A 12,898-nucleotide genomic window follows, 5' to 3' on the forward strand; every position below is an offset into this window, starting at 1 on the left:
CCTGGAGCAAGCCCCTCTGCCTGGGCTTTTCCACTCCGGTAAGCAGGTTTTTACACATATGATTAACGCTTCTGTGCAAGTTTTGTGCCAGAAGATGGCATTTTGGTTACATTTCCACTTACTGTTTCCCCCCTCCTCCGCTCTCCCCCTGTTCTGCCTCCAGGCTGAAGCTCAGGGTGAGAGGCTGTAATGTACCTCAGGGGCTAATATCAGGGAGAGCTGGGATCACTCCAAGCTGCTAAACGCACTGCTGTCCTAACACCATCCTAAAACAGAGGCAGCAAACCAGGCTGTGCAGAAGGGCAGCTCTTCTGTGGGGTGAAACCGAGGACATCCAGGCAAGGCAACCCCCTGCACAGTCCCACCCCTCCATGCCCTACCCAGGCTGCGTCCAGCCCCAGGCTGCTCCTGCATGTACAATACAGAAGCATTCGGAAGATCGAGGTCACAGTTTTCATTTCAATTTCAACGCTGAAACATCTGCTGCCTCCTGTAGCAGGAAATGAAGGGAAAAATGCCATCAGTAAGGCATTTGCTGAGTTGATTCTTGCACGGGGTTTCTTTTCTCTGGGTTTATGAAATTACCTGTTGACAGATTCAATTTTACCATTAGAAAAAGCACTTTCAGACGAGAATTACTTTGCCTCAGTACAATCCAGCACACAGCTGGGGGGTGGCCGAGCAGGTTTCACCTGTGCCGACAGCTATTTCCATGCCCTTACTGGTACCATACAACAAAAACACCACTTAAGAAGACTCGTGGGGCTCATTCTCCTCCAGCTTACCAAGGGAACCACACTGGCCTACATCTAGACATCCTGCAAGCATGCGAGCACAGCTCACAGGAACGCCGAGCCAGCTCACAACCCATTAACCGAGGTCCTGGGCAAAGCAGCCATGGCTGCTAGGGGAGCTGGGTCCATCAGAGCTGCCTCTGCACCAACCCCCTTCCAGGGCAGGCTTCGCAAGGCCACGCTGGGGACCTGGCTGTCACAGCCACAACGCCAGACACCTCCGAGCGTGTTGGGCACCGGCGCAGCTGCGGCGCTGCCTTTGGCTACACAGCAGGCACACGCTGGGCACGGGTTTGCAGACAGGTTCTCACAGGAGGTGCGTGCCGGGGCAGCGAGCATCTCCCACGGCTGAGAGGGGACACTTGGAGCAGAGGGACAGGCAGGCAACACCAGCAGCAGCGCAGGACGATCTCCAGACCAAGCCCTCTGCCACAGTGCCAAGTCCCAGCCCAGCAGTGCTGCCCAGCTCTTGGCCACGCTGAGCCCAGTGACCGACTCATGCAGCACAATTACCACTCCTGGGTGCTTTTTCTGCTGAAGGTGCCTGAAATAACGAAGCACTGCTGCCCACCAGCACAGAGGGAGGTCAGCTGAGGTCTGACCCAAGGGACATTTTGGGGTAAGTCTGCTGGGATGGTGCTGCAGACTGCCCAAGGCAGGAGGATGACTTTAATCACCAGGGAAGGGACCAGTGGCTCATGTCACATACTCCAGCCACCACTGGGAACTAACCCCGTACCCCCGAGTAGCCCAGATATGCTTCTATCTGTAAACCAACGCAAACCCCAGCAAGGTCAGAGCAAGCAAACAGTGAGAGACATGGGGAGCTGTATTCACTTCACACTGACAACGTCATTACAATCTAATAGAAAGAAATCCTTCCTTATCTCTCCTGCTTCTCTTATCCTTCATGCTCAAGTAGTCACCACTAGCATCTCAAACATTCAAGCCACGCAATGTTATCACAGATTTTTTTTTTCCTTTTTGATTTTTTTTTTTATAATAATCATAGCTACTTTTGAATACAGAACTGCCTGAAGGCAAGGAGACATTCACACTCTTCTCTTTACGTATATTTTCTTTCTTCTGCTGCACCAAAAGCTTAAAGGAATAAGCAGCTCCCCTGGCAATAAGCACATTAGAGCAACAATTCAGCTGATGAAATGGCGTTTCTCTGAGAATTAGCAGCCCGACACTTGCGGAGCGTTTTGCACAGTTCATCTTCTCCCAGCCCAGCAGCACCTACGAGTTTCTGCTGGCTGTTGGTTTCCAAAGCGCTTTTAATGAAATAAGCTGTTGATCCCAGAAATTCGTCAATGACAATTCACAGCACACACGGTTCTTGCTGTTGGGAAAAACCTGGAGGACTTAAGCTGGACAGATCATAAAAATTAAACTGCTCTGAAGCAGGAGGTGACCGCTGGAAGCAGGTCCCATCCTTCCCGCAAGAAGGCTACGTCCTCTGTCGGGACGGTGCTGGGGGCTGTGACCTGCTGCTGAGTCTGCCCTGGGGACTGGTGGCTCCCAGCACGTTTCACCAGAGCTTTGCACTGGCGCAAGCCCTTCGTTTCGCGCTTATTACTGACCACCATCACTGGCTGCTTCACCTGCGGGGAAGACGGGCACAAGGGCTCTGACGAAGCACTGGATCCACTGATTACGACTACAGGGAAGGCTGCCCTCACTGCAGGAAACCAGTAGCAAAACTTGGGAAATGCGGCCGTCTCTTCAACCTGCCACAGACACGGGAAGTGTAAAGATCTACAATAACTTGCACCAAGTGTCAGCCAGCACCTCCTTCATCCCTCCGTTCTCTTTAGTTCTCGCACCCCTTCTTGTGCCTTCTCATGAGATATCATTTGAATTCGGTCAGGTCCACACTAACAACTGGCCCAGAACTGAGCATTCACCTCCTGCTCATCCGCACACAACAGGCTCTGACCCAAGCTTGGTGCAAGCTGGATTTTGGCCCAGAACCACTGGCTGGAACAGGATGGTGAAGGCAAAGCCAGTGGACTGCTGACAGACCACCAGTAACCTCCCAAAGCCCCGCAATGGCTTCTTGCGCAGCTGACAGCGAAGGAATCTGTGTCCACACAAAAACTGGATGGAAAGCCAAGGGCAAGGAGTGTGGCAGCCCTAGGCCAGCAACGCTGGCTGCCTTCTGCACTGAACCTGCGCTGCAGCGAAGCTCTCCAAGGAGGTCAGACTGACCTGTCGGCTGAAAGCCCGACCTCCCTGGCTGCGCACCAGTCCACCCCATTTGCTCCACACTCCCACCCCACCGCCCGGGTGCCCGCTCCGGGAAGGCGCGCAGCTACGAGCCAGATCCTTCCTCCGCCAGACGGGTCGGTTACACTATCGCACACCCGCCAGCAGCAGCGGTTTCCATTTCAAGTCTTTTGATAATGGATGCTTCTGCCTGCAGATAAGCAAACTTGTTAAACTATGCTACAAAACCCATCCTTTCAGATATACTGAACAGATGTGCTGGAGGAAAAGGTAGCCAGACAGGGATATCTCTACTGCCTGATGAATGCAGGATGCCTCCACCAACCTTGAATTTAACCTTGCAAAGGCTGGAAATATCACCTTAACCACAGCAGCATTGCAGGCGTCCTGAACCGTAGCACTGCGTTAACAAACCCGCCGGTTTACACCGCTTCAGCCTCCTGCTGTAGGGCTGAAGTCCGATCTCCACTGCACTTTCCCAACCAGTTCCTGTTTGAAAGCTTTTGCATATGTATTCCAGGACATTCAGATCGATTAGAAATAGGAGAGAGGAGGGGGGAAAATATAATCAACTAAACCCCAGCCCTTCCCTCGGAATGTAAAACCATCCAGAATTCAAATAGCCCTCGGGCGTACCTGTCAATTCCGGCTGACTGGGCTGAATGAACCAGGGATATGTTGCATTTATGTGCACCATATTTGTGAACAGAATAACCCCACTTTTCAATGGTTAAGTATATATACGTATATATCTACACACACAAATAAAAACAGGAAAAAATAGAAGGAGGCTGTTCCCATGTTCCGAGACGTTTTCATCTCTCAATGGTGCACAGTCAGCCAGCACAAAGCGACTCAGCAGACCCACGCCCTGAAGCACGTGTTCCCCCAAGTGACACCGGCAGGCACACCAAACCCCCCTCTCCAACCCACCGGCGGGGTCGGGCTCTCCTCCCTGCCAGCCAGCCTTTGATCACGATGGGGCTTTCCCTCACCCTCAGCTGGCCCAGCAAGGCACCCCTGGGTACAGAAGTGTCTGGGCAGCCCTGCTCGTTTAAAAGTTGTAGCATCCAGCTATTTTCTTTTGCTGGTCTTACAGATAGGAATTCAGGAGCGGAGGTTATCGCAACATGCACGCCAAGCCTTGCACACCGACACCGACGAGCAGGGCAGTGAGGAGGAGCTGGGCTTGGAGGCAGGCTCCAGGCTGGGTCAGGGCGCTGCTCTGAGCAACCTCAGGTCCCACCAGTGCTACTGCTGAAAGCACCTCTGAACCACTGAGCCAGCCGGTTAGGGAGAAAGGTGCACCATGCTTGTGGTCAGCAAGGGCAAAGGCCCACTGACCAGGCAAGGAGAAGACCTCCAGGCAGCGCCGAGAGCTGCGCTACCGCAGAGCCGGAGGCACAGAATCACAGAATGGTCGGGGTTGGAAGGGACCTCTGTGGGTCACCCAGTCCAACCCCCTGCCCAAGCAGGGTCACCCAGAGCAGGCTGCACAGCACCGTGTCCAGGCGGGTCTGGAATATCTCCAGAGAGGGAGACTCCACAACCTCCCTGGACAACCTGCACCCGGGGTCTGATGCGAGAAGTCAAGCCTGGAGTAGCAGAGGGAGCCGAGGGCCATCACCGCGGCTGCGTGGGGATCCAGGACTGAAACAACACGTGGCTGGCAGCTGCTGTTAGAAGCGCGGTGCACGGCCGGTGTGGCACGGAGGGACAGGATGGGAACGGCAGAGCGACCGACACGCCACGGAGGAGCAATGCCCAGAGAGGGTTGAACAGTGCCTGTGCTCACGATGCCAGCACAGCCCTCTGTGTCAGATCTTTGCACCCTCATTTCTGTGAGCTTCAGATATTTCCTGCAACTGTAGCTGGCTCTTCCCAGGTTAACAGAGGGACCCTCACCCCCTCGCCCTGGGGTCAAAGCACGATCCTCTGCTACAAGAAGTCAATGGCCTGTCTGGCTGTGTGAAGCAGCACCAAGGAATGGAAGAACAAGCTCAGATTTTGGAAGGCTCTCTTCACCACTCCTCACACCAAAGCCAGCAAGCCACAAGCTGGTAGCACCATGAAGCCTGCGCATCCCACCCAAGGCCAGGCAATCTTCCCAGTGCTCTGCAAGCGCAGCACTGCCGCAGAGAGGCATCGCAGCAATAGCCCCGGAGAAGCACCACGCAGAACAAGGGCAGCCACTTTGTGTACCAAGGTCCTGCAGCCCAGCTCGGCTGGGATGGTGCCACCGTGGGCGACTCAGAGCTGGGACCCCTCACACCTTGGCAGTGAGTGTGTCCACCAGCAGCCAAGCCCAGCACGCATCCTCTTCGAAGTTTAACATGGCCTTCACTCAACTTGGCTTCATTCCCTTCCACAGCAGATTAAGCCATGGTAATTAAAGCTCTTTGAACTTGCAAAGTTCAGCTGGATTCCTTTTCCTGTGCACCCCCTGGGAGCGAGCGCTGGCGGGCTCCAGACCGGGAGCAGCACAGAGGAGGGTGCTGCGGTCTGACGACCGGCCCGTGCAGCAGCCGAGCTGCCCAGAGACCACCGGGGCACCCGGAACCGAGGGACTGACGGGAAGGGGCTGGCTGGGGCACGCGAGGCTCAGGCACCGGGCAGGGACGCGTACAGCTCCAGGCTTCCCAGCATTTCACACCGATACGCAGCAAGGAGTAGAGGAACGATGTGCAGAGAAACACCTCCCACCTACAGCTTCAAAGAGCGGCTGCCTGCTGTATCAAGGTGACACCGGGTAGCAGGGGGTGGGGGACACCAGCAAGCCAGCAGCGGCTGCTTTTCTCGTCTCCTTAAAGTAAAAATAACAGGCCCTTCTCCCTTGCGGCCCTGATGAATATTTCATCAGCAAACTGCCTCATCCTCTATTACATTTTTCCCTCTCTGGCTGAGGGGGGAGGCTCTTCCTTACAATCTCTTCACAGCCTTTCCAGGCAGAGCAGAGGACACTTTGGGCATACAAAGTGCTGGGGACAACCACCGCGACCTCAGGATAACAGGACAGAAATACGTCGAGGCTCCAAGCAACTCCACGCTGTTGGGAAGCAAGTGCCCCACTCACTCATACGACAGTACCTGGATATCCCATGAACGCAGGTGAGGCAACACCACGTCCTGCTTGTACCAGATGAACAGGTTCCCTGTCCACCACCCCTGAGAGCGCCAACGGTCTGTCCCTCCAGCTTACACCTCTCTGCCAGGGCATCGGAGCACTGTTCCTCTGCATCTACAAGTCTCTAGGTCTGTTTGGGCATGGGAAGCATGAGGGAGAAGAAACACTAAATCCCCATGATCAAATATTGTAGCTTGAACATGTCCTCTGATGGCTTCACTTATAACATTGCCCATAACATGGCCCATTTCAAAGGAGGGCAAGCTCACAGTAACAGAAGAGGACTGGGAAGCAGATGTGCCGATACTATAGAAACAGAATGGTTTGGGTTGGAAGGGACCCTGAAGATCATCTGGTCCCAAGCCCCTGCCCATGGGTAGGGCCCCTTCAGGTACTGGCAGGCCGCAGTCAGGTCTCCCCGCAGCCTTCTCCTCCCCAGGCTGAGCAGCCCCAGCTCTCCCAGCCTTTCCTCCCAGCAGAGGGTCTCCAGCCCTCGGGTCATTGCTGGGGCCTCCTCTGGCCCCGCTCCCACAGCTCCAGCTCTGTCCTGTGCTGAGGGCTCCAGAGCTGGACGCAGGGCTCCCGGGGGGTCTCAGCAGAGCGGGGCAGAGGGGCAGAATCCCCTCCCTTGCCCTGTGCCCACCCTGCTGGGGATGCAGCCCAGGGCACGGCTGGCTTCTGGGCTGTGAGCACACATTGCTGGGTCATGTCCAGCTTTTCATCCACCAGTACCCCCAAGTCCTCCTCCTTTCTCCCAAAGGCCCGAGGTCCAGGCCTGGCTGGAGTGGCCAGCACTGGCCAGATGCCACCAGCTTCCCTGGGTACCATTACGAAAGCCATTCCATTCCCTGCCCTGCTCCTTTTTCACTTGCCAGGGCTTTATCCACAGGCACTGCCCAGGCCCTTCCTGGCTCTGCCTGCCTCTCCCCAGATGGAAAAGGAAAATGATTCATTTTATTTTACAGCATTTTTGGAAGACAGAAATCAGTTTTTTTACTTAGACAAAACTGCCAAAAGGCCCAAGAAAGCCTCATGGGAACACCTGAGGGAAGCTCTGAGACGCAGGAAGAAGGGCAGTAATGCACTCTCACATCCAGCCCTCCAAATCCATGAGCCCCCCTAACCACAGCAGCTGTGCCAGCCCCTCAGTGGCCACGCTGGCAACGGGCCTCCAGCCAAAACAACCATCTGGGGAAAAACGACTTCAAAGCAATTTGTGGTTTGACCGCTGTTCCCGGCAGGACCCTCACCGCCAGACATGGCTGCACCTGGATGATGCTTCGTCTCCAGCTCGGGTTCTACTTGTGTCGACTGGGAACAAAGCCCATCCATCCTGTCCTACAGGACTCCTCCAGGGAGACAGAGGGAAAGCTACAGACCAGGGGAGAAAACCAGGATCCAGAGTATCCTAAAGGAGAGACAGGCTACCCCAGCGGAGGCCAGAACCACACGAATGAACAGCACAAAGGGAACACAGAGGCTTGGCATCTACACGGTAACAGGCAACCTCAGACAGGCCCCCCAGGCTGTGGCTGATCCCCCCTGCTCACCTTCTTCTCATCTCCCTCTTGCAGGAGCTGGAGGTGGCTCCTCTTCTCGCTGTCCTTGCGGAGGGAGCTGTTCTGGTGGTGCGGCAGCCCCGTCGGCGGGGACACGCTCCGGCCCTGCGGGTCCACCCAGGTGTAGATGTGGTTGGTGACATAGCCCCCCGGGATGCGTCCCACCGAATGCACAGACAGGTTCAGCTTCTTGCAGCCTTTCAGCACCTGGAAGACAAGCCACAGAGAGGAGGGGGTTAATGCCTAGGGAGAGGGTAGGACAATCTGCTTTGGGACTGTGGGGTGACATGGCTTTGCTATTCCTCGAGGGTGAAAGATCTTGAGCTGCTCTGCAACCACCAACTAAATGATTGAGCTACATAAGAAGCTAGCAAAAAAACTGGGATTTCTGTGTTCTTTTCTGACTGCGACAGTGTTAAGGCAAAGCTGCTGCTGCTGCATAGAAAATACGCTTCCCCATCGGCCAGAGAAAGAGCAGAGCGAAGCAGAGTACAGGAGGCAAGGTGGGTAGCGACATGGCAGGAGGAACCCCAGCGTGGGCTGAACCTGAGACTGAGCAGCTTCCATGGCTTTGGAGAGGAGCCAGAGCAGGACAGGGATCAATGCTGGAGGAGAGCAGCACTGCTGGTCCGCTCAGCTCAGCCCCAAGCTCTGCCATTGGAAAGGCTCTTGGTTCCTTCAGTGGACATCGACAACGCTCCCAGCAATTCAGCCTCTGTTGCCACTTTGTCACCAGCTGCCTCCCCAGCACAAACAGTCAATTAACGAGTACAATAATTAATATATACATATATTTGAAACAGCATGCGCCGAGATGGCCTTGAGATCCAGACAAGGCCATGTGCAACTGCTCCTCTGCTCCTCCACGCTTCCACTGTGAGAAGCCAGCAGGGGCTTTATAGTAAACTTAAACTAACACATAGGAGTTCTCTCTGGGGGACAGCTGTAAGTGCCGATCCCTTCCGCGGCCTCAGGAACACCAATGCTCTGGATCTGCTCTCAGAAAGGAGGTGCTTTGGAGGTTTGGGTTTTTTCCACATATCTACATCCTTTTGATGAGTTGCTCTTGCAAGGTCTCCTCTCCCCACTGAGCAAAGCTCATGACTGGGAAGAACTAATACCAGCAGCTCCTCGGTAAGGAGTAATATCGTCAGTGATATTGGGCTGGCTGGGTCCCAGCTCTGACCTGGCAACACTTCTGTCCCTCCCTGCCAGAGCTAGCGAGAATCCAGCTTGCCAGTTCCCAGTTCAGCGTCTCCATCACATACAGCAATCTGGCTGGAGATCTGTCACATGCTCCAAGGTCATCACGTACCCGGAGAGCTTAAACGAGGACTGCGAAACCAACAGCCCCATCAGAACAACCGCAGAGCCCTTCAGCACCCCAGGCTGCTCACCGACTGCAGCCCCATCTCCTTGGCTCCCCCGGCCCCTCAAACACGTCGCCTGCCGCCATGTCGTCCCCCCCTGCGAGCCCGCGGAGCCCAGCCTGGCTGGCAGACAGGCAGAGGTGCTCGCCACGCTCCAGTCCTGCTGGCATCAGCCCAGGTCCCGCTGGGACGACGGAGCTGTTCCTGAGCCCGCTGTCCACCCAGGGCACCACGGTGCAGGGGCCCAGCCGTGCTTCAGGGCACAGTTCAGCTTCCCGACCCAAACCCCACCCCAGGCTGCCACGCAGACGGGCTCGGGACGCTCTGAACTCCACAGCAATCAGCTGGGGGTGGCAGGGAGGCTTCTTGCCTACCCTAGAGCTACCAGGGCATAGTGACCCTGTGCGATGGGGTACAGCCCCCACTGGAACCTTCTCTATTCATTCAAACCAGAGCCATCTCTAGGAAAACCTCTTTTAAGCCTGCATAACACCATTTCCTTACCGAGGTACTGAGACAGCAGACAGCACCGACAGTCCCATGAGCAAAGCCTCACCTCTGAACGAGGCTGCAACTCCTCATCAAGCACAGGCAAACGATGAGGATAATCAGTGATTTGTCCAACTGCACAGGGTTACAGTCCTCCCTCTGCCACAGAAATGCCATGGGATCCTAACTGCCACTTGCATGGCCCCCCTTTTTCCCCTCTAAACGGAAGAGCAGGCTCTCCCTCCACACCAATCCTGGGCGTCCCTCACCTGTACACGGTCCTACAGTGCCTCAAAGCCAGCTGCAGAATGTCACCGTAATTTAAGGAAGGAGTAAAGAAAAAACCCCTCAGAGCTGCAGCCTGGTCAGGAGCACACACAGAGCCCCGCCATGCTCCCCTCTCCCCTGCCACCCCACATTCACTGCCACCCCATCCTCACACGTGTCTTTTCGGGACTGACGCAGGGATCCAGCCTCCTCCCCTCCCCAGAGCATCCATCCCGGCAAGGGAGAGGGACCGAAGATAACCCCCTGCGTGGGGGTTTCTACCACCCAGGAGAGACACCGGGGCAGGAGAAGCGACCACGCGCAGGCAGGGGACCCAAGGACCGGGCAGCGGTGGCTGCTGGAGGCTGGCAGCTGGCATGGCGCTGGACATCACCCCCAAAAGGGCAGGAACAGCGGCACGGCTGCTCTCTGGAGGCGCAGGGAAGTTTCCAGGGATGAGAGGCCAGAGATTTACAATGGACTTTTTATGTCCCCCCGCAGCTCCCTTGACAAGGCCACCAGGAGATGGGATCTCAGTCAACAAGGAGATGTTTTATGCATGAAGGTGACAGCAGAGAGCCGGGAGGCGAGGAGAGCAGCCGGCTGTGCTGGGGCTCCCCGGCAGGCTCAGCACAAGGGGAGGGAGCGGACAGAAACTGGCGGTGCCCATGGGGACAGCCAGTGACAGCCTCTCTGGCAGAAGGCAGAGCTGCAGCGGGCAGGCTGGTGACACTCCGCGTGGTCCTTCACACCTTCACCGAGGCCTCTCCAGCACTCGGTGAGCGAAGCAGTGTCCTGCCCAGCACATCCCCACTGCCAATGCCCACTGAACAGCTAGTGCAGGACTGTCATGGCACCCCAGAGTCCTTCGGGACACAGTTCTGCTGGCCTCCAAGCCACCTGCAGGTGACCTGCACCTTCTGGAGACCTTCTGAGTGATAAGAGATGGGGAGGACAGTGGCACCCACAAAGGGCCTACCTTACTGCTGTGAGACAGAGCGGGACCATCCATCGATGGTAGGCCACCGACACCAGCCTCAATAGCTGGGGATTCCAGTTACCTGCCCTTGTGCTAGACACGCTCCAAGGGATGGTGCACGCCTCAAGAAACACAAGTGAGAAGGAGTGAGCAGAAAGGTGGGAAGCAAGGTGGGAAAAACCTTGTCCAAGGTGACCCCCACAAGCCCCTGAGGAAGCTGGTGAGAGCCGCTCTCTCTTGGCCTGGTGTCACATCCACTCGGTGACACTGCCCCAGCACCTGGCTGGGTCTCCATGCCCCCCACAGCAGCTCTCTTCCTCAGCTTCATAACCCGTGGCACAACGAAGGGCCATGACATGAGCAAACCCTGCACCCAGCTGCAAGCTGGTAGGAGAGCTGTAGGGCGCTGGGCACCTCCAAACCGCACAGAACTTGCACATATATACTGGCACACAGGTGTGTGCCACCAGTGCAAGCACCACCGAGACACACAGGCAGGGCAAAAGCAGCAGCTGTTTGACAGGACACAGCAACACTGTGGGACCATTTAACAGAGTTAAACAGCTGATTTTTTTTGATGTTGTAGAAGATGGTCTCCCATGGCCCTGATTCAACATGGCCTTCAGGCATGCACTTAAATGAGCAAGCATTTAAGACTGCCTAAAACATGCTTAAGCACAGATCTGAAATTCAGCCAGTGAAACCCATTTGTAGGCTGAATCTATTTGTAATCCAAGTCTATTTACAAGAATAGATGTTTGACTTCTGAGCTTGCATCAATTTGAGTAAATTCTTTAATTTTATTAATTCTAGGATAATCCTAGGTTTGTATCAGCTCAGGGGGTAAATCCTTCCTCAACCACGAGCACAAATAGCTTGAGGAATCCCTGTTTTCAACCTCCACTCGAAGCACGTCTGCTCCAGTAAGCCGAAGCACAGCTCCTGTCTGAGGAAGCAGCCTGGCACGAGCCAGGAGCACCAGGCTTGCTCAGCATCACCCACGTCCTCCCTCTGCCGCCACGGACTTGGCAAAAATCTCAGGATGGCCAGCACAAACCACCTCCCCAACTCAATAACCACTAAAGCCAGTTTTGTTCAAATCTTTGAGCTTCCTTTGCTCATTAGGCAGCCACCAGCTATTCAGACTAAAGCTGCCACGACTACCAGAGGCGATGAGAAGCGAAGCAGTGTCTTCCCTCCGGTAACAGCACCGCACACGCTCCATAACGAAGCACAGCAGGCACAGGAACGAGATCTGGCACAGACCTGTGAAACCTTTGCACACCCACACACTGAACCAGACTTTAACAAAGCGCTTGGCGTGCAGAGCCGCAAGGCGATGAGGCACCAGGTGAGCCAGATGGGACAAGCTTCCATCGTACATCCAGCCAGAGACAGAAATCACTCTCAGCTGCTTTGGTGAGCGCCAAGCGAGCGGAGCCACTGTCCATTTCCCTCCACGGGAAGAAACGCTGCGCTTCCCCCTCTGTTTTTTTCTGGCTTTACCAAGGCTGGTGCGTCTGTTCATCTTCTGGTTTGCAAGAATGCCCCTCCTGGTACCTGGGGAGATGAACTCTGTTACCCTTTGGGAAGAGAGAGGAAAAACGATGGCCCAGGTAGTATAGCAGTGACCTCTGGACCAGGACCTGCTGGGAGAAGGCCGTTCCCTGGAAGTGGTGCAGCAGTTTGTGGAGACACGCTGGGTCAGCAACCCATGGAAAGGGACCATCTCTGCATTGCACAGCCTTTGACTCACCCCTTCCATTGAGGCCTGTCCCCATCCGACACACAAACCCAACCTGTGGGCTTAACCTGTCTGTGCCAGGCTCCCAGAAGCCCCCAGGTCAGCCATTGGGACCCCAGCACGGCAGCCACACAGCAGAGCCAACAGCCTCCACTGCCTTTTCCTATTTACTGTCCCCACGCCTTGGCAAGGTGCAGCCTTTAGAGCAGGAGCCAAGGAACCTCCAACCATTGCAGATCCTGCCACTGACTCCTGCCATAGTAAGTAGGTTCCTGTTTTTCAGTGCCTCAGTTTCCCTGTATTAAGGCTGACAATTCATCCGCTTTTGGAAATTCACCCA

General features: G+C 55.4%; 1 protein-coding gene across 5 annotated transcripts in view; it reads right to left on the reverse strand.

The window, feature by feature from the left end:
• The window catches only part of WHRN (whirlin), a 56,222-nt gene that overhangs the window by 31,663 nt on the left and 11,661 nt on the right, over nt 1–12,898 (reverse strand). For all 5 annotated transcript variants that reach the window (XM_075439538.1, XM_075439537.1, XM_075439536.1 and 2 more), the window contains exon 2: nt 7,701–7,916. In XM_075439538.1, coding sequence (XP_075295653.1) covers nt 7,701–7,916 — 216 coding nt within the window. The remainder of the gene's footprint in view (nt 1–7,700; nt 7,917–12,898) is intronic.

Source organism: Opisthocomus hoazin, chromosome 19 (genome assembly GCF_030867145.1).
Source record: "Opisthocomus hoazin isolate bOpiHoa1 chromosome 19, bOpiHoa1.hap1, whole genome shotgun sequence".
Lineage (NCBI taxonomy): Eukaryota > Metazoa > Chordata > Aves > Opisthocomiformes > Opisthocomidae > Opisthocomus > Opisthocomus hoazin.